Source organism: Diadema antillarum, unplaced genomic scaffold, assembly GCF_040938485.1.
Source record: "Diadema antillarum isolate AM-2024a unplaced genomic scaffold, OU_Dant_1.0 scf00000074, whole genome shotgun sequence".
In the NCBI taxonomy this organism is placed as follows: domain Eukaryota; kingdom Metazoa; phylum Echinodermata; class Echinoidea; order Diadematoida; family Diadematidae; genus Diadema; species Diadema antillarum.
In genome coordinates this window covers 289168-311117 of record NW_027270963.1, presented here as the reverse complement: position 1 = coordinate 311117, position 21950 = coordinate 289168, and the positions used below count along the sequence as shown (strand labels likewise).

General features: G+C 36.9%; 1 protein-coding gene across 1 annotated transcript; it reads left to right on the top strand.

Moving 5' to 3' along the window:
• Positions 1 to 620: 620 nt before the first annotated feature.
• Positions 621 to 20834, top strand: LOC139717268 (uncharacterized). The gene is made up of 11 exons (XM_071628762.1): positions 621 to 746; positions 3021 to 3055; positions 3525 to 3661; positions 4613 to 4663; positions 5658 to 5821; positions 8315 to 8429; positions 8895 to 8948; positions 9432 to 9652; positions 13246 to 13320; positions 19961 to 20066; positions 20404 to 20834. Exons 1-11 carry the CDS (start codon positions 651 to 653, stop codon positions 20451 to 20453), a joined length of 1104 nt encoding a protein of 367 aa, XP_071484863.1. The 5' UTR covers positions 621 to 650; the 3' UTR covers positions 20454 to 20834.
• Positions 20835 to 21950: the final 1116 nt, after the last annotated feature.

The window sequence follows — 21950 nt, the reverse complement described above, 5'->3', positions numbered from 1 at the left end:
TCGTTTAAACACGGGAAAGTTGATAAACGCAGCCTTTATCTTATCTGTTTCTTTGTGCGAGTGCCCAACTCTTGATCACTGCGGATTGCAAATCTGATGACATCAGTCTGCTGTTACACAGACGTCACAATGTAAAGTGTATTGAGTTGAAATTACATTAAAAATAATTAACACAAAAAATATCAGCAATTAGAAGGGAGAATTCTGCACCCAAATGCGAATAATAATGTGCATACTTTTGGACCCTCGATCCCCACCCACCCTATTTTAGCGAGTTACAGTATTCAATTCACCTGTTTATATTCGTCTGTTTCAGTTATCCAGTTTACTATGTTACGCAATCTTCGGGTTAAACTTTGGAGTCTTCAGGAGCACAATCCTGACACGTAGTAGATTTCAATGTACGCTGTACTACATAAACGTCATCAGTTACTAAGTATGTTCAGGCAGGTGGTAACACGCATATATCCCCCCCCCCCCATCATTTTGTATGGAGAATATGGGTGTCTTGATGAAACAATATACTAGTACTCAGTAATACTAGTAGTACATGTACTATAGTCTAGCAAGTAGTAACAGCGTGATATACCGGTTATCTGTGTTTATTCTAAGCCCCGCCCCCTCTTTTCAGCTGCCCTTGGACAAATTACATGGCCAATATGTCTGCGGCAATGCAGAGAATTAGCAGGGAGCTTTTAGGAGCTTGTCAGCAGCATCATGGAAGACTTCTGCGATGTCTTTCAAATGTAAGTCCAGCCGGCATACCTTTCAATTGAAAGCCTTTGCAATTTAATTCTGGACATGGCTTTGCCCAGGGCCACTAGACTGCGCTGGACAGGGAATAGATTACAGTCCCACCCGTTTCTTTCTGTGCTGTTTTGTTGTGTTATGAACCATGCCATGGCCATCATGCGCATGCTGCTTTTGCCCGTTGCTTGTTTACACAGCAGAAATGCGCTGTCATCATCATTGACCAAGGTACAACGTTCGTAGAGAAAACAACTGAAGACACGCTACTCTTAAAATGGAAATGGAGCTTTAAAAGAGCGTAGAGATTATTTTCTGTAGGTACCTACAGATATACTCTAGCAGTCTAGCATAGCAGTCATTTTAGCTAGTCTAGTAGTCTTTTAGAACTAGTGTTTATGTCATAAATTAGAATAAATGTGCAAAACATGTAAAATAGGTTAGCTTTCAAAAGTTTTATTTCACAAGAATACAATACACATTTTGTATTTTACACTAATTTACTTTCTTGTTTACTTTATAGATCATTGGTGAATGGTCATCGTTTGCAAGATTTATGGCCCTGCCCCTGGGTCTGATATGTCTTGATGGCATAGTAAATTATCCTGACCTTAGAGTGGGAGCAAGGGAGAGGGAGAGAGAAGATGAAAAGACTAGTGTCAGTGAAAGACAAGACCAGAGTGGTTTGTCTATGGAGTTTTCAGCATTCTTTTGAAATAGGCGCCACCACTGCCTGTCTCTAATATACTATGGCGGCTTTGCTGTTATACTCGTGAATTCAACCCCACTGTGTGGTGTACATAAGCACAGCGGTGGGGTTTTCTTTCACAGTATATTACTCATGAATGTGGCTTCCACCAAACGCCGTTTCTGCGTGATTGATACAGCAGTGGGGCCAATTTCCGCTGCATAGCATCTTTTCATCCCTCCTTTCCTGTTTTCCTTCGTTCTTTCTTTTCTTTCTCCCTTTTATTCTTGGGAAGACTTCCTAATGTCCCTCAACTAATTTTAACGATATAGATACAATCCTATCTACCTAACCCAAAACCCTAAACCTAACCTAACCTTGCTTGCTAACACACAGATGCTCGCGCACTGCGGCTGTGCCTATTTCCTAATTTCTCTATTGATGCATGACATGAATGATACAGATGATAACTGACAAGATCTGAGAGTTACATCTGCATGTATGCATTAATAGTATAGAAGGTATGGAGATAAGCCTACCATAGAAGGGGGGGGGGATTATTTCACATACCCTTTATCTTGGCAAGACTTCCATAGTCTACTATATTCCCCAAAGATAATACATAATGCTCCACCACTTGTCAAGTGTGTGTGTATGCATGCGTCTGTGCATAAGCTACAGAATTTTTTTTTTGGGGGGGGGACAAGGAAGTCTGTCCATTGTCTGTGAGTGTCGTCAGTTGAAACTGCGTATATCTATAGGCTTGTAAAGAAAGCCCGTAGGAGTGCTGACAGTGATATATCAATGCATATTATCATACAGAGCTTGCTCTTTTTTCTTCTTCTTTTTTTTTTTAGGTGGCCAGAAGGGTAATGTGGGCAAGAGTTTCAGGTGGCGTAATGGTTTTCAGGTGGCCCCAAATGAGACTGAAGATATTAAATCAGAGAATTGTAGATTAGTGCTTATGTCTGTGGATATATTATATTGTAAAATATATATAATATAATATAATATATATAATATAATATATATAATATAGTATATGTAATATATATACAATGTATATATATATATATATATATATAATCATAAAGATTTTAGGTACTGTAATTCAAATGGAAATTTTGAGAATTTTGCACAACATGAAATCAGCACAAAAATTAAAGCACACAATTTTATTTTTGCCAGTAATAAATTATGTAATAGTATTTTATTTCTCATTTTTTACAGATTTTTTTGAAGTGTACAAAAATGTTGTGACAATGAAGATGTACCTTTAGGTTTCAAGTATTCTTTCTATGTTTAAGGTCACACCTGTATTGATTGATAGATGCTGTTTATTGTGTGAGAGAAACTGGGCCAAATACTCATTGTTGTAAACAAACACAATATGATAAAGTGAGACCATGCATGCTTCATGAAATGAAATTTCTGTATGATTCATTTCCACTAAATTCTATAATCAAAATCATGAATGATCAGCATTACATATTACTGATTAAGAAACAAGGCTTTCTAAGGTGTTTTTGTCTTGTTTTGTTTTGTTTTGTTTTTTCATATCGCTGTCTCTGCTTTATTTTTGCAGGATGTACGCATGGGCTTTGTTGGGATGGTGGGCAGGTAAGATATTGTACATTTTGAAGTGGTTATTTTGATCATTACTTGTATTTCAAAGCATGCTGACAGGTAATTTTGATCATTTTGTTTACAGAAGGAAGTAATGATACAGCTGTTTGTATCAAGGCATTTTGACTTTGCCTTCTTCATAGGTGTCATTTTTCTCCTTTAAGACCATGGAAATGGAAGACAGTCACATATCATGGTAGATGACTGATGAAAAACAAAAAACACACACCTAGCCTCTCTCTAAACACTTGGTGTACATAGCTGAGTGTAAAAAAAAAAAGAAGATAATAATGTGCACAAAGTTAAGTGTGGGAAACATAAAGAACTAAGGCGAAATTATTCCAGCTCCATCTTTACCTCTTTGTTGTTTTTTTGTCATCAAGTATTCAAACAAATAAAATTATACCATATCTTTTTACTTTTTAAATGGATGCCCCAAATATCATCACTCGGTGGCTAACAGAACCCCCCTCATTCGACTCAACAAAGTGAGTGAAGAGACAGGATGTGACATAATGGTCAAGGCGGAGTTTGCGAATGGCGGTGGGTCAGTGAAGGACCGAGCTGCCCTGTTCCTTATCAAGCAGGGAATTGATGAAGGTATGCTTATGACAGATTGATAAGGCTTCCCAAAGTTAGGGTGAGAAAAAAAACAACACAACAACAAAGCTTTTAAGTACAATGTACCTTTAAGCACTGCAAATAGTCATATGTGCATTAGATGCTCACTTTGGTGCAGCCATCTTGAGTCAATGTAATAAATGATAGCAGCCCTTGTTTTCAAAATACCTTTAGGTTCTCATGATAGATCATGCTGATATTGGATATTGCAAAGCAGCTCATGAATAAAACAAGAGATGAATAGATTTTCAATTTATGATCACTAATCATTCGAGTGAACTCTTAAGTGCAGAGAAATATTTTTCTAAACTGTGAGACTGACATAATCTGAAACCACACTTGAATCATGGAGAAAAAAAGGAGAAAATTCAAGGTGTGTCCAGAAATACCAACACATATTGTACACACGCAGCACGCACATGAAAGATAGAACACGTTTTGGGAAAACACGCAGTATAAAATTTATGTGCTTTGATAGTTTCATGTCAATGACTCCTGCATGCTGTGGTTTGCAAAATACATACAACACTGATAGTCCATGATACAAAGGGACTGGCATGATAAAGTTGTATCATAAACATTACGTTGAGAGACATAAAACTTGCCTGAGAATGTAGGAAAACATATTCAACGCTTTGTTATGGAGGTTAAAGTACAAGATTTTATAATATTGATGTACAGGAAATAGTGCTTCTTCAATTTGACAAGGATTTCACAAATTACCCTCCATATAAAAGTAATTTTATCTGTTTGTTTGAAAGTAGTCTTTCTTGCCAGTATGCCACTTTGTAATTTCTGTTCACTATTGTCAGGTGATGAAATTACATGCCTTCCTATCCTTTTATATCTTGCACAAAGCAATGTTGATCAGATGAAGTAAAATGGACAGGAATGATGTGAATTTGATGATGGTGTTTGATTTCATTGCAGGTCGCCTAAAGCCTGGTGGTACTGTAGTTGAGGGGACTGCAGGAAACACAGGTAAATGCAGTCCGAGATCCTTTTACGGGAAGTACTGAAGCATGGTTTTTTATTATTTACTTTTCCAAACTCGGCCATTTTCCAGTTACAAAACCTGTGCATTGTATGCTGTGTATCCTTGCAACCAAGATTGGTTAAACCACTTTGGAGGTAAAAAATATTGAAATAATACATGATTTGCAGATTCCAAATGCGATGAGCACTGCAGGCTCTTGCATACATGGTAATACACTCTTTGAGATGTCATTTGGTGAGATTTTACCTCATCTTATAGACTGTGACTAGTTTTGAAACATTATCCTGGCATAAACACGTGACCACAAACATTTTCAGAACTGATGAAATTCCCCTGATAGCAATGCCAAACTTTTTAAGACTTTACCCTTATTTCGAGGGCATAAATAGTGCTTGACTCAAAGTTTCAGCTTATACTTACAATATAATTGGAATATGACCTCATCAAGAGTTGTTTGAAGTTTTGTTGTTGTTTTTTTCAAAAATAATGATTTTGAAATGAAAAATAAAAAGTAAACCAGATGTTTGATTCATTTATTATATATATATATATATATATATATATATATATATATATATATATATATACATATTTATATTTCTAAAAGCTTTGTTGCCTTATCCAGACCATTGTTTTGATGTCAGTTGCCCTTTAATAGCAAGAGTAAAGCAACTGATCAGGGGTAGGGTGTGGAATAGGAATACCACCCTCCCAGAGTAGAGACTCTTTTTTTTCCCCCTAAGATGTGTGTATTAATGTTGCAGTGTAAAGCATTTTAGATATTTTCAAGGTTATTAAGTAAAGCCTGATTCATTACTGCATTAAGAGAAATGGCAGCGGAATAATCATTATGTATGATATCAGAGACAGTCTTACCATTACAGTGAAAGTTTTGGTGTTTGTAAAATCAATATGACATTGTTCTGTTGTCATGCGTTCGAGGATTTCATGATGCGTTTTGTTTCCCTGTCCATGCAGGAATTGGTCTAGCCCATATATGCAATGCCATGGGCTTCAAGTGTGTCATCTTCATGCCCAACACACAAAGCCAAGAGAAGATTGACATGCTCAGACTCCTCGGAGCAGAAGTCTTCCCAGTTCCTGCCGTGCCTTTTGACAATCCAGACAACTACAATCACCAGGTAATACCTTTCCTCCCATCACCCCACCACACCCTCCTCTCACCCCCCCCCCCCCCCCCCCCCACCCACCTCTCCAACCATGGTGCTGTACATGATGAATGTAGGCCAAAATAGATGTGATTAACATATCATCGTTTACCCAGGAAAATGACGCGAATGCATGCGATTTAAGGAAAGTGTTCCTGGGAGAACAATACGAATACATGCAAGGCACGTGTTATGCTTACATGCCTGGCCAGCATTCGCATTGTTCTCCCGGGCACGGCTTTCTTGAATCGCATACAAATGTACTCCTGTCATTCTCTCATGCACATTACGATATTATGTGTGACTTGTTAGTATGGTGGCATCAATGTCACTGTCGATACAGTAGTTGTCCCCCTGTATGTCCTTATGTAACTTGACAAAGCTGTGTGAACACCGAGGAAAGTGAAATGTACCCACAGAAGTATAATTATAAACTTATGAGTAAACTCTGTGCCTCAGACAAGGAAAAAAAAGTTAAAAAGGTATTGGATTTATTACAATAGAAAACAAGACCTTGGACAATTGCTAAATATCTCACAAATAATCATAATTGTGTTTTTAATGATGTCTAATATAATATGTGTGTTTGTCTGTGTGTGTATGTGTTTGTGTGTTTTCTTTAAGAACACTTCATTCAAGTAGAATGATTCAAGTATACCTCTTGACAGGAGATATTATACTGTATGTATTTATTTTGTATATCTGTGCATATCTGTACATTTGCTTACCAGAACATTCAAGTAGAATGGTTCAAGTGTACTCCTGGACAGGAGATATTACATTTCATACATTTATTTTGTAAACATTCAAGTGGAATGTATATCAATGAATGAAATTGAAATAAAACAAAGTGTGTGTGTGTGTGTGTGTGTGTGTGTGTGTGTGTGTGTATGTATGTATGTATGTGACCGTGCATGTGTGTGTGATTTGCAATTGATAGCCCTCAGTTGAAATGAAGGTAGTCTGAATTTTGTTTTAAGGATGGTCTGCAATGCAGTACAATAATATGATGATCATGGCATTGTGTTGTTTGATCTTCCTATGCAACATGACTTCGCATGATAGCTGGATGGTGCATGGGTGGTGGTAAAAATAAATGGTTAATTTTTGCCTCTCCCATGCCCTTCATTGATTCAGTGCTGCTGGCATTGGCATATTATGATTATAGACTATCATAATATCCTCTTCTTTACACATTAGACAATGGAACGAAATTATGTGTATGAAACCTAGATTTTCTCCTTCAGGTCATACCGAAGTTGGAAACTGGAAATAATAATTGATTTTAGAGACCTTTATGGACTTTGATTCTTATTTGGTAGCACCACAAACTGCATCCCAAATCTATGTCATTGTTGTTTTTCATATTTTTATTAAGTAATTAGTATCTCAAGAAGAGATAATTAGGCAACGCTTTATTTACTCGTAGATAACTTAAGTGCCATTATACACCCATTATGCCCATAGAGCGAGCAAACACAGTCACGCCAAAATTGACATTGAGGTGCATCTGTCTGAAAGGGGGTAGCATGAGATTTAATACCTCTATGTTGACTTCTATCTCAGAATCTAAAAGTAAAAAAGGCCACAAATATGAATTGACGCCCAGGCCTATTCCAGAACTGTGTTATCAAGAAGTGACCTGTGCATTTAAACGTCATACCTTTTCAGATGATAGACTGTTGTTACTACATGTATACAGAATCTCACCCTAATTTCTGTGCACTCTTCAAGTTGTTTGGTTTTTTAACTTGAAGCACATTTAAACTCAACCTTTGGCCATGTACCACTCTTTCAGCAGCAAGTGTACATGAATGTGGCACTGAAGGGCATAGATAACCTCTACATTCTCAACAGGTGTTAGTAAACATTTTGGTCACACGCGATGTGTATGATTATTATCTATTAACAAGAGGTTATCCATTGATAATGTGCACTTAGGTAGCTTACATACCACTTTTGGCAAATTGTTTGCGGGTTTTGCCTTCTGTAGATCTGAGTGCACATCAAAAGTAAACAAACAAAATTCTTTTTATTACCTTTCAGCATGATCTGAAAGCAAATAAAGACAGGAAACGGCTATGCTGCTGAATTTTGTTAGAGCTGTAGGTTACACTGAATACTTTCATCCATGTCGAATCCCTCTTCTTCTTTCTTACAATTCTTACTTTCTGATGTGATTTCCCATCTATACAGAACTTGCACATGATAAGACTTGTAAGTTTAGCCATAAGAAGTCTGAGCATTTATATAGTTTTCCTATTCTCACAGCTATTTACGAAAAGGCAATCTTCACCGATCTTAAGGGAAAGATCATTGGTTATTTTTCTTCATCCCATTGAGACTATATGGTGTTTATCATAATTCTTGATTTTTTTACTTTTTTATTTCATTATCCTTAGTAATTGCTGTTAATTGGAGCACTGCTTCATTAGCTCATGTCGCCTTCTGCTTTTTGTCACAAAGGCCAAACGCTATGCTGATTCCCTAGAGAATGCCATCTGGACCAATCAGTTTGACAACACTGCCAACCGCCAGGCCCATATAGAAACCACAGGACCAGAGATCTGGCAGCAGACAGGTTGGTCATGACCTTTGAGAATTTGATGTGCAATCATGCATTTCCCTGTTTATTACTTGTACTCCACAATTGCTAGTTTAACCACTTGTGAAATTGTCGGAAAGTCCCGATTCACTAAAAATTAGACTTGCGAAATAAATGCCATATACAGTTATTCTAATATTTTTCTCATATTTTTTAATTCTATTGTTATTATTATTGTTATTGTAATTATTATTGTTATTGTAATTATTATTATCATTATTATTGTTATGACTATGATTATTATTATTTTTTTGAATTATTATTATTATCATTATTATTATCATTATTATTATTATTATCACCATCATCATCATCATCATTATCTTTAGTATTATTATTATTTTTATTTTTGTTATAATTATCATCATCATCATCATCATTATCATTATCATTATCATTTTTATTATTATTGTTATTATTATTGTTGTCCTTTGTTTCCAGAGGGCAAGGTGAGTGCTGTGACATTCGGAACTGGAACTGGTGGAACCCTGGCAGGTATGTTTAGCACTCTTTTGAAAGCTCATTGTGTGGTTTATTGGCAAAGCCAAACTGCTTTCCAATTCTTATATGTAGGCATGATTCTGCAATAAAATGCCAAACTTCATTTAGCTTGTCTGCACCTTGAAGGACAGTTAGGGTGTAAAGAGGCTTTTAAAGATTCTGCAACTGAGACAAACATTCACATAAAACAACAACAACAACAACGACATAGGCTATCATATGAAAGAACCTATGTACTCTACCTCATGCATGAAACAATAACCATAGATTTTGCAAAAATTATGATAAAAAGGTTTTACACCAAACCACTAAAATATAGTTTCTTGGCCTGATTAGGTTAACCCATTGAAAACCAGTCACAAATATCATACTCGCGCAGGTGTTTATGAGAACTGTGTGCAATATTTAGCGAAATCACCTCATCCTCAGTGGGTTAATAAATGTACACTCTTCTTTCTGTGATGCGCCACTTGACAGGTGTGGGGATGTACATGAAGGAGAAGAGCAAAGACGTGAAGGTGGTGCTAGCTGACCCCCAGGGCAGCGTCCTCTACAACTTCTTCACCCATGGCAAGATAGAGCGCTCTCCCGGCTCCTCCATCACCGAGGGCATAGGTCAGGGGCGTGTCACCAACAATATGAAGGGCGCCCCCGTTGACGAAGCCATCTGCATTCAGGATGTCGATGCCGTGAATATGGTCAGTCAAGTAACAGTGAATTCTTTACTCCACCTTTCCCTTTCCTAACTAAAACACTCCACATGTCATTAAGGAGATCTTTGTAATTTGGTCATAGATCTTGTACCCAATGAAATGCTTTATAAATATGTCATGACTGTGCAGTTTAATGAATTCATCAATGTTTCACCTACATATTCCTTGCATATGTGATACTGTATAAGCTGTTATTTTTGCAAACAGATATTTTTTCAAATGAGGAAGTCACTGACATTTTTGCCAGATGCTGTTTTTGCGATTTAACGCTTATGCTATTGTAAGTGCATTATTGCCCAAACGCATAACAACTTTTTCGCGTGTTATTTGATTTGCAGTCCAACAGTGATTACAATACTCATTATTGTGTATGTCTACCTGGTTACATGATTGTAATACGTACACACTAAACTTGAATTTTAAATGATTTGTTTTATTTGCTAGCAGTTTATTCTTTTCTTGACTTAATGTTTTTTCATGAAATATTTTGATTTGTCTTTTTATGTGCCAAGAGGCCGCAGGTTTACCATCTATAGCTTGATTTTTGCAATGAGTTAGTTTAAGAGTCTGTCAGAAAAAAACACAGCAACAACAACAACAGCGTAGTGGAAGGAAAAGAACAGAAAATATAACTTTTTGCATTGTTCCAAGTCAAAGTCATGAATCATGTGACATCATTAAAACAAATTAAAAATTTGTGCACAATATGCATGCTCTTTTTCACCGTAAGACTGCACTGTCCAAAAATTAGAGCCACTGTACAGAAGTAGGAATGAACATCCCAAATCAATTGTTGTCTTCACCCAACATCATTCACCCAGTGACCCCATCTGCAAATAGTGTGAATGGTCCACAATTGGTGCTGTGCATCTGATAGCACCCTGATTTGTAAGAAAGCATTCACACCAATCAATTCCAATTAAAGTGCCAGCAATAAGGGACCAGTCAATAGAAAACTGCAATACTGTAATGAATTGCAAACTGGAGGAAAGGTCATGCTCTTGCTACATCTTCTGTAAATCCTCTTTGAATACTTCACTGTTTGGTGACAGTAAATCAAAAGATCAAAAACATGGATAACTTACTCTATCTTGGTGGTGCTTGCTTCTTGTAAAACAAGAATTTACAAGTGTAAAGTGGGTGAGAGGTCTTTCAGTGTATATCAGTGTGATTGCTTTATTTTCTCTTGTAAAACTTGAAATCCTGTTGTTTCCCTTAATGAGAAGAGATTTTTTACATTCCATCGTGCGTGAAAACTAGGCAAAAGGTCATTGGGATTTCAGCCTCATCCAGAGAAATCGCATCTAATTAAGCAAATATTAAGGAATTAAAATATATAATTTGTGTATAATTTGCCTCAGTATTAGTTTAGTGATGCATGTCTTGATTAAGTGTTTTGTTTTTTTTCTTTTTTAATCTTTAAAGCTTGGCTTTGTCTTAGTGAGTTGTTGCTACATAAGTCAAGCCCAGGGCAAACTTTATATAAGCTAACAGCTGCCATGAATTTGAAGGAAGCATGTTGAGCAAAAGACATTCATTGTGTATAAAGTCAAAGCAAATTTGTTGAGATGCATGCCCCCTTACAAAATATATTCTCAGTCACCTTTGGAAAAGAAATGCCTGTTTTCTATGAAGTGTTATGTTTTGTGAAGGAAACATATGATATTGTGCCAGTTTGGTCAAATGACATTGCTGCACATAGCAAAAAACATGTAGCAACAACCACAACAGCCAATATTAAGCCTGCTATATTAGTGCAAGGACATATAAAAATGATTGCTAAAGAAAAACTGTAACAACTACAGCAACAACCGATATTAAGCTTGCTATATTTGTGCAAGGACATACAAAAACGACTGCTGTAGCAAAAACTGTAGCAACAACCACAACCACGGATATTTAGACTGCTATATTTGTGCAAGGACATATAAAAACGATTGCTTTAGCAAAAACTGTAGCAACAATGACAACAACCAATATTAAGCTTGCTATATTTGTGCAAGGACATAAAAACTACTGCTACATGTAACAAAAACTGGAACAACAATCACAACAACCAATATGAAGCTTGCTATATTTGTGCAAGGACATAAAATCTACTGCTGTAACAAAAACTGGAGCAACAACCACAACTGATATTAAGCCATGCTATATTTATGCAAGGACATATAAAAATTACTGCTATGAATAGCAACAACTGGAGCAGCAACCAAAATAACCAATAGGCTTGCTATATTTGTGCGAGGTGCTGTCTTTAAATAGTTTTCAATTTAAGTTTTGTGGCTAGATAAGGTTTTCCAGGCACTTTGATTATGCAGTTCAACCAAAAGTTTGTATGTGTGTGTTGTGCTTGCTTGAGTAGTATCCCATTTTACAGGGTTAATTGCATTATGATTACACTAGTATAAACAGATTAAGAGTTAATAAAAGCCGTGATCGGAGCCGACATAATGGCCACAAGGACGTTGTGATGAGCCAATGTCAACAGCACTGTCTTTATGATCATAGCACAGCAAATATGCTCTTCACAGAGTTTGTTGTTTTTATGGAGGTATTGATATTGCATCATGACTTTTTCTCAAAGCGCTCACAGTGCCAATGAACTAGCAGAGCAGGAATTTTGTTTTTAGTTTTGTTTTGTTTTTGAAGTCAGTGCTTTTGTTTTTTATGCTTGCTTTCCGTACATCTCTTCATTTCTTTGTGATGAAACCATTGCTTCATACCATTTAGCAAGATCAAGAAAAAGTGCAAGGTCACAAGAGGTGACCTAAAAAAGTGAAGTTATTCCATTGTTTTGTACTTCAGCAATGATTGGACTTTAGGTAGTACATGTATTGCATTCATAAATGTGCGAGAAAATTGAGGGGAGGGGAGTAGGGCATGTCTTGGAATGGAGAAGTTTCAGGAGACTTGTAGTTTCAGAACCAGGGCCCCATGCCTAAAACTGATGGTAACTACCATGGCAACACTGTTCCACAGCCAGTCAAAGCCAAGAAATCACTGATGGTTACCATTAATTGCAGAGTTACCATTAATTGTAAAGTTACTGTGCAGCAGGGCCCTGATCTTTTCCCACATCATTATACTTGATGATATTTCTGATAATCTCTGTTCTGTTTCCCTGGGGGGCGTTTCATCAACGAGTTCGTCGGAGTTTTCACCGACGAATTTGCTATCAGCCAATCAGACCAAGGATTTCATTAGCTTTTAACAGTTGTCAGTGTAAATCCTTGCGTCTGATTGGCTGATAGCAAATTCGTCGGTGAAAACCCCCGACGAACTCGTTGATGAAACGCCCCCCTGAACTGCCACGAATCAGCGCAGAATTTATGTGAATACCAATTTGGGCCTGTCCACTATACATGGTACCTGCCATTCAAATACAGGTCCATTTATTTATCTCTTTCTCTCTCTCCCTTTCTATCTTTATGTTGTAATCCTGTCTGCCTTTCTTCTGTCACATTCCATTTAAAAACATTGAGCAAATATTGCGCTGAATTTGTATCCCTGATTTGTGTAATGCATCCCCCTTTTGGCTCTTTGACATTGTGCGACATATATTATCTACTCCTCTGAAGACATTCCGTCTGCTGAGTGAAGAGGGCTTCTTTGTCGGAGCGTCATCAGGATTGAATGTTGTGGCAGCTGTGGAGGTAAGAAAAAACAACAACCCAAGATCTTAACTAAATTTCTTGTTTTGTTTCACGAAATTATTTTGTTCAGAGATAGCTGGCTTCTCAAATCTACACTGTATGTTGATTTTCAGAGTGTGTGGAGATTGAAGCACAAATGAATGAAGACGAAAACTCCCCCAAGTAAACAAACCTCTTGAAAACCATGCAGGCAAATTGCTATGATGAAGCAATGCCATTGCTCATAGTAATCTTTATGAATACCAGGTATGTCAATTTGGGACTTTTTTTTTGAGGGGGAGTTTGTTTTTATCCTTGGTCACAAGAAATGTTATAGTTTGTCAGGGATTTGAATGTAGAGAGGAAGGTCTCAGAGCAAAACTGTTTGTTTCACCAGATTCTCATTGACTTCTTTAACCCATTGAGGATCAACTGATTTTGCTACAACATGCATTTCCCATAAACCTCTGCCAGAGTATACTCGGGACTCATCCTCAACAGATTAAAATGATTTGAGGATTGTTAGCATTTCATATTTCATGTGATGGCAGCTGAGAGATACACAGAATTTTAATGCCGGTACGAATGATTTACCTTATATTACCTCCATCCTCTTAACCCAGTAGACTCAAAATATCGTGATGTATTCATAATGCCTGCATATTTCCATAGCAAAGACTCTGGTCAGTAGGACAGTACATCGACGTGGTCATTTCCACAAAAAGAAAAAGAGAGTAATTGTGTGCTCATGCGAAGTCGACATTGCATGGTCATTGATAAGTCGGTCATGATGCTGATTATGACTTTTCTCTGTTGGTCAAAATGGCTTGTCTTTCTTTCTCTCTCTCTCTCTCTCTCTCTATTTGTATTCATGGGAATTATAAAGTCTTGATAATGTTGCTTCCTGAACTTTTATAATCCATATCACCCATTGTCACCCATAAATTTTGTAAGTGTCTCTGTGATTGACAATTGATGTTGATTTTATAAAGACTGCAAAAAGGTCAATTGTTAAAAAAAAAAAGAAGAAGAAAGAAATTGATTAGAGAAAATTAGTTCATGCCATTTGTTTAGTGTTGACCTCCAACGAGTCTGTCAGGGTTTTACAGCTATCCCAGTTGGTTTGTATTCTAAGAACTGCAGTAACGCAACAGTAGCAAGGCCACATACTTCTATAAAGTGTTTTGTCAACATTATTCACCAAACTCCTTCGCAATGTTTGGTCCCGGGGACATGGAGGTTTCCAGCGAATCTCTCCCCAAACGTCATCTCAGCAATCATTACATGCTACAAATCTAACCATCATCCTTACCATGATGCTCCCATTTATGTAATGTACAGAGAGGCAGAAATGCATGTTTTACCGGTACCTGGAAAACGAAACCTACTATATAGAACCAGTTTAACCCGTTGATTTTGCCACAACATGCATTTCCCAGAGACACCTACCCCAGTATACTCGGTGCTCATCCTCAACCGGTTAAGTGTGAATTCAAAGACAGATATGACAACTGGACAGAATTCTCCCTTTCCCCCTTCCCCCTATTGTTATACATGTACATGTAGAGGGTGTGATGACTCCATTCTACATATATATGATGTTCTTAGTCTGCTTCCATGCAGAAGAAAAGAAAATTTCCATAACAAAAAGAAGTACATTGTACTGGTAACATCTCCAAGCTCTATGGACTCTATGGTTCATTCAGGAGGGTGTTGCTGTCTGGATATTTGTGTTGTGTGTGTGTGTGTGGGGGGGGGGGGGCAGTGGGAGAGAAATCAATGGGGAAGGGAGGGATTCCATTATGAATATTTACCACAACTCTCTCTTGTTCATGACAAGTAAGATGCATCATATGCTATTTCATTTCATACTTTAACACTATTTCATACTGTATTTTGCTGATTCATGTTCAGTTAATGCTTCCATGCCTTCTTCACCAGTCCGTATGCATTTATAAACACATTTGGAAAGAATATAGAAAACGTAATCCTATTAATCTTAAACATTTAGAAGAATGCCAAAAAGTCATGTCCACAGGCTTTCTCATTCCTTTTGCTTCTGCATCTTTGCTTGAGAACACAGATTAGTTAAATTCTGATTCTGAGAAACTCTTTTTTTATCATTGAATACCAGTACTCATTTACAGGTATTATCTTATATGACAAATCCTTATTTGACTGAATTGAACAAAAGAAGAAAAAGAAGAAGAAGAAACCCTTAATGTGCAGGAATTTCAAAAATTCACATATCAAATGCAGAGGAATGTGAGGTATTTACAGCCCCCGGAAGGGGACATGGGTCGTTTAGGCCTGATCTTTCCCCCACCTCCAATCTTTGACCACTACCCGTCAATATTTAGCCCGTAAACTGTCGAGAGCAAATAAGTAATTACTTGAGATTTGCTGCCGAGTGCCACTTAATCATTCTATAATGATTCCATTGTATTTTGATTGGCCCATAAACTAGCACTTTGTATTCCAACAATTTGCTTTTCCGAGTTGGCGGATTATTTGCACATAGCAGTGGCAAACAAGAGATAAGGCAATCATCCTGTGATGTTTTGTGAAATGCTCTCTATATCATCCAATCAATTTATGGTCTATGCTCTACATCCTTGGATACATATCATAAAAACTATTTATAGAAGTATGCCTGCAAACCTGGTTATTATGCTTTGTTTTAGATCCAGGAAAAGTTCTCTCAAACAACCACATTCTGAAAAACCCCAACAACAACAGCTGTAGATATTTTTGCAACTTTGTGTGTGTGTGTGTGTGTGTGTGTGTGTCTTTCTTTTTTTGTTTTGTTTTGTTTTGTTGTTTTTTCAGTGAGGCATTAAAGTTGATCTCGATTATCATACCAAAGCTGTGCTAAGCCCATATACTCATTAATTATAACAATTGAAAGATGCTTCAATGTGGATGAAACACCAACTGCAGATTGCACACGATGCTCTTTTTTTAGTGCTACATTAGAATGAATGTTTTTAATTTTTTTATTAAAAAAAAAATATTGCTTGCAAAAATTCTTTCCTTCCAGCCAAAAGAAAGATAAGAAAATTAAGGAACAAGTTACTCCAGTTGATATAATGTTATTCGACATTTGTATGAAGAAAACACATTACTTGAAAGTCCCAATAAATAAGGTATGCTTTGTCTGTGTACCTGATTGTCCATAGCAACCTAGATAGTCCATATAACCATCCATGTACATTTGCATACCACTTCAGATACAACAAAGTACAGAATTTGTAGGACTTAAATGAATATAAATAATGTGCAAAAAGATATTAACGCTTAATGTCAATAGTCCCTTTTTTATGAAAATTAAAACATTTTGATGTAATTCATATCCTGTTTCTGTTGGAATATGATAGGTAAATCTTGTGAGTTTTACGAGTTAAAATTGACTTTCAAATCACTTTTTTTAAATTTGTCTTCACTGTGTGAACACATCAGGATGATTGAGAAGTGCAGATAAGAGATTGCCAGATAATTCTCCCTATCGCATATAGCCGATATCAAGTGATATCACCGTGCGATACTGATATCTGATCAATCGCTCTTGGGACGTACACTTCTGTTTTTGTGGTTTACCCCACAGAACTTTGTGGCTTACTCACGTCACGTCCTTCGCCTATGGATATTTTCCCTGATTTCGTTTTTTGCATCATCGGCCCAGCATTGGGCCGCTTCGCAGAAGAATCACATTCATCAAATTTAAAGTTACAGATTAGAATATAACTCTATTATTCGACAGATTATAAGACAGAATTTGATACGATCTGTGAATACTGGTACTTCGGTGTTCAATGTGCATAAAAGTGTACATTTACACATAGCGCGTTCATAACCGGAAGTTTATATCCCGAGAATTAAAGGTAGAAAAATTAGAGCGCCACACACGTTCAGATTCAGAGAGCTATATGCGATAAAGAGAATTGGGATCAGACTGTATTCAATGTCAAATGTGCCATCTGTCCCTCTGTTGATTTAAGACATATCCATTCATGTTTTGTCATGTAAACTTCTCTGATTGAATAATCATTAGCGCTTTCTGTGGCTTGTCCTTTTGCACCATCTTGCTGTTGATGGTTGATGGAATAGTGTTATGACACCAGGGAAAAAGACAAGCGGATCCATAAGTGTAATCTACTGAAGGGGCATTATCATTGCTGTCATAGATAAATGCCTTGTGTAGTGCTTGAGTTTTCCAACTAAAGTAGAAACAGTTGTTGATGATGAAAACACTTAAAGTGATCCCACTCAAATCAGTGTGGAAGACAATTTGTGACCGTGCACCTCAAAACGAACATAAAGTCGCACACACTGATTTTGCGTGAGCACTTGACTTTTCCATATTTTCTGAAAGAGCGGGTCTTCTTTTACATTATGCTAAAATTTGGTACCATAAATCGAGCAGGAAAGTGTGTATTTTTAGCAGTTTATCTCGAACATTTTTGTTAGAATAGTGTGATTAGGTGTGTCTTTAGAATCCCTTTTTCATTTCTGAAAAACCTTGTCCACACTCTTCACTTTCAACTCTAATAACTTTTGAAAGGATAGTGCTACTGACTTGAAAATTGGCATTAATTATGGACAGAATGTGTTAATGAGGCATGCTTAATTTCAATTTAATTTGATAATCCCTTCATTGTTGTTACTCTGGTGGTTTGCTTCCTGTTTTTTGTCCCATTCATCGCACAGCCAGCATGGTTTGGTAAAGATTAAACGCTTGAATAGACACTGTACTTCAGAGCCTCTTTTCTCAGTTCACACTTTTCCTGAGTTTGTGCTTTCTTTCCAATATTTAAATAGGTTAGGAGAGTCCATTTGATTTGAGTTATACATCATTTTAAAGCGTAAAATCTGCTCTTTCAGAATATGGTCTTAACTAAAAATTTATGTCTGGCGACTTTTTGTTTGTTTTGAGGTGCAAGGTCACATTTATCTACCACCATCCTGAGAGACATTTGTCTAAAGGAGCTTGTTTATTGCTGTTGTTTTTTTTCAGTTTTTGTGTTTATTTATATTTTTGTAGAGGAAATCAGAATGCAGCTTTCTTGGAGTTAGATGTCAATGAAAGTAATACTGTACAGAATCTGCAAATTTGCCTAAAAATACACTAAGGTCTTATGAAAGGTGTGTCTTTGATTCTCAATTGTATCGGATTTCATCAATGAGCCATCCATTGATCATGGGAAGGTGGGGGGGGGGGGGATGCAAACAACCAATCCAGCTAATCTCTGTAGAGTTTGTAAGCATCCACTAATGAGACATTTATTACGTGGCTTTATGGCAGTGGGCTGCACCACATGCATCTGTGCATGCTTCAAGCCACCTGTGATTCATTAGTGTAATCAGCGTTTATCTCCTGATTTTCTTGTTGCTATAAACAGAAATGGGAGGGGGGGGGGGGAGGATAAAGCACTGTAGTCATTTGCCAGTCATGTGTGTGTGAGTTTGATTTCAATGTAAATGGCAAAATATTTCCCCAAAATCTCATAAATGAAAGCCCCTCTTTGACATAAGGAGCAGTGCATAGTACATATAATATAACACCCTACCATACCAAAATCTTGCAATGAAACCACTAATACTGTATAAAGGGAAGTCACAAATTTTCTTAGTAAACCATCAAGGTGACAGTCTATTCTAGAAAGGGATTTTGATAAAACTACTGTGTATTGTTTATATTTTGTATATTTAACAATACTTAATATTGATTACACTGATTCTTTTTTTTAAATCTGCAAATGTTAGAAGGGGGCTTTAACCCTAACTAGGCGGGGGGGGGGGGGGGGGGGCCTTGATGTTCCGCGCGATGCATCACTATTGCTAAAAGCTATCGCTGTGATGTTTCATGACTTTTTTCTTTCGAGTCTCCCGCATCTTTTGACACCAAATTTGCAATGCCCATTTCACATAAATGTGTTTGTGCATGTCAGACCAAAAATTGCTCAAAAACATGAATTCGTGTACAATTTCAATGCAAACTGTGCTTACAGGCAAATTTCATAAAAGCATGATTATTTGGGGGTTTTATCGATTAAAATCAATTGATAACACATTTTCTTGTTTGGAACGATGTCACCAGACAAATTTCATCGGAAAAACAATGGAAAACATAAAGTCGAAAAACAAGGAAATACGTCAGAAATTAAAAAAACAATAAGATACTTAAGAATTTTTTCTGATATCACATTTTTTTTCTCTTACATTTGCTAAGGACACTAAAAAGAATATTGACACAAAAAATTTGCCTGTTTTTAGCTTTATTTTGTGATTTATACCAAATTGTTTGATTTCATGCATCATTTTGCATAAATTAGCACAATTAAGCATAAATGATAATTTTTTGAAAGATCAACTCTACATGGTATTTTAGATTACATTATAGGCAATGTGTGTGCCAATTTTCATTGCGATCTCGCGGTCGACGGCCGAGATCTGGAGAGGTGGGGGGGGGGGGGGGGGGGGCTTGGAAGTTGTATAGTTTTATGACTGCTGATTTTGTTCTATTTTTGGACATGTCTGATGCATGATACCATTTTACATCCTTATTACAAATGAAAAATCATATGAGATTAACTAGTAAAGTAACATTAATGAAGGCAATCATGCATACGTTAACTTGATAAACTGTTCTGACCGGTTGCAGGTTGCCAAGAAACTGGGACCCGGTCACACTGTGGTGTCATGCTTGTGTGACACTGGACAGCGATACTACGCCCGTCTTTTCAACAGGACCTGGCTGCAGGAGAAAGGTCAGGGGAATCAAAAGGATTCCACCAGATTTATTCGTTCATTTTTATTTATTTCATTATTTGTTGATGGGGAGGAAAAAAAAAAGAGTACAAAAACACAGCTATATGATATACCCTGTGGTGCTGCGAATGTGCACATGATTATTTGACTTTTTTTTTTTCTTGTGTTGTTTCAAGTCCATGTTAAGTTAGTTGTTGCATGCAGGCCTGAATTTAAAAAAAAAAAATGTCAGTGTAGGGCAATTTGTCAGTCAGCTGTAGTTATTTTCAAGTAGTCGTTCAGTTGCTACAGACACTGGTTTCAGTTGTTTTCTTCTCTTTCTTTTCCACTGCCCAGGTCTCCTGGATACACTCCCTGAAAAGTACCACGGTTACCTACACTCGTGATGACCTGGTTCCAGCCAGGCACAGTTGGAGCAGCTGTCAATTAACTAGTCAAGCATTTTTTTTCTTTTTCTTTGTTAGATGAAGAGCATCCTTGGGAGATAATCAGTGATGTAATTTTATAGTCATTCAATTTTCATTGGCATTAATTCTATCTCTGCAATCCGTACATATTGCGTGGTATTTACAATGTTTCAGAGAAGAATTACCCAAGGTGGAACACACAATGCAGAAGAAAAACAAAACAAAAAAACAGACAAACCAGGAACTGACAGAAAAAAAAAAGATCAGCAAAATTTGCATCAATTGATCATGTCATTGTCATGGAAATTTCCTCTTTATTGAAAAGATGGGAACTACATGACGAGAAAGTGTGATTTGGAGTCCCAGCTATCAAAAGCTGGGGTCGGTATTGTAGTCACGTTGAAGACCAGTTGCCTTGAACCAAGACTTTGGAAAATGGCAAATCTGTAAATCAGCATCACATAAAAGAAACCAAGAGAATAAAAAAATGCCTTTCATTATACATAAATGTGTTTGTGCGTGATGGTGCTACTGCATTCTGGAAAGTGCATTTTTGTATAATGTGTAAGCTCTGTCCTGCCATGTGAGTGCTGAGGGAATTCTTCTACAGGAGAGGTGATCATTAATTTGAGTTTTGAAAGCCATCTGTGACAGCTTGTTGTCATTATTCTCACGGTCGTCATGGAAAACAAGCTTGTATATGCACTGACAGCTTCACTTTATGACAGTATGTTGGCACTGGCAAAAATTAAGATGTATTTGAACAATACTCACCAAATTAACTCAGGTGGCTAGATGGTGGTTATCGTTCGTTTTGAATCAGGGGCACACAAAATCATCCATGATGACATTTTAGACAGAATCAATGATTTTCAATTTACTGCTCTTTTGTACACTGAGGAGATGATTTGACACAATCATGGACAATTTGATATCATTAGTCATTGTTGGTGTGAATGCGGTAGGCGAACTTACCAACTGTGTAGCAAATTTGTGTCTGATTGTCGCTCCTATAGAGACCCACTTCAAATCCTATCAATGCATTCTACTCAGAAACAGGATGAAAAATTGGTGGTGGTTGTGCTCTTTCTTTTGTTGTATGAAGTTCTGATAAGGCGATAGAAATAAAATATGCAAAGTAAGAAAAGTGAGAAACATAAAAGGAGGAAGACTATAAAATAAGTAAATCGTTATTTGAAAGAAACCGACAGAGATTCCTAGGAAATAACAAACTACTGTATTAACTGTCTCTTTCAGCCTCATCATGCACGCAGTGATAACTGATATTAAGCCGTCCAAAAGAGGGCGCTATGTAGCTTCAGTTGACTTGTTTACAAGTGTGCTTTGTGAATCGTTACGCAAGTACATTCTTTTTTTTTTCCTGAATCTCTCAGACACTAATTCTTTAAATTTGTTGGTCTTTTTGTGGCGTCTTTTACTCCAGTGTCACAAAGAAAGCTGCTCTCCGTAATTTCG

Coding starts and splice junctions, on each gene's coding strand:
- LOC139717268 (XM_071628762.1), top strand. CDS start 651: ATGGCCAATATGTCTGCGGCAATGCAGAGAATTAGCAGGGAGCTTTTA. Junction 3,662..4,612: donor CAAGCAGGGAATTGATGAAG/GTATGCTTATGA, acceptor ATTTCATTGCAG/GTCGCCTAAAGCCTGGTGGT. Junction 8,949..9,431: donor AACTGGTGGAACCCTGGCAG/GTATGTTTAGCA, acceptor GCCACTTGACAG/GTGTGGGGATGTACATGAAG.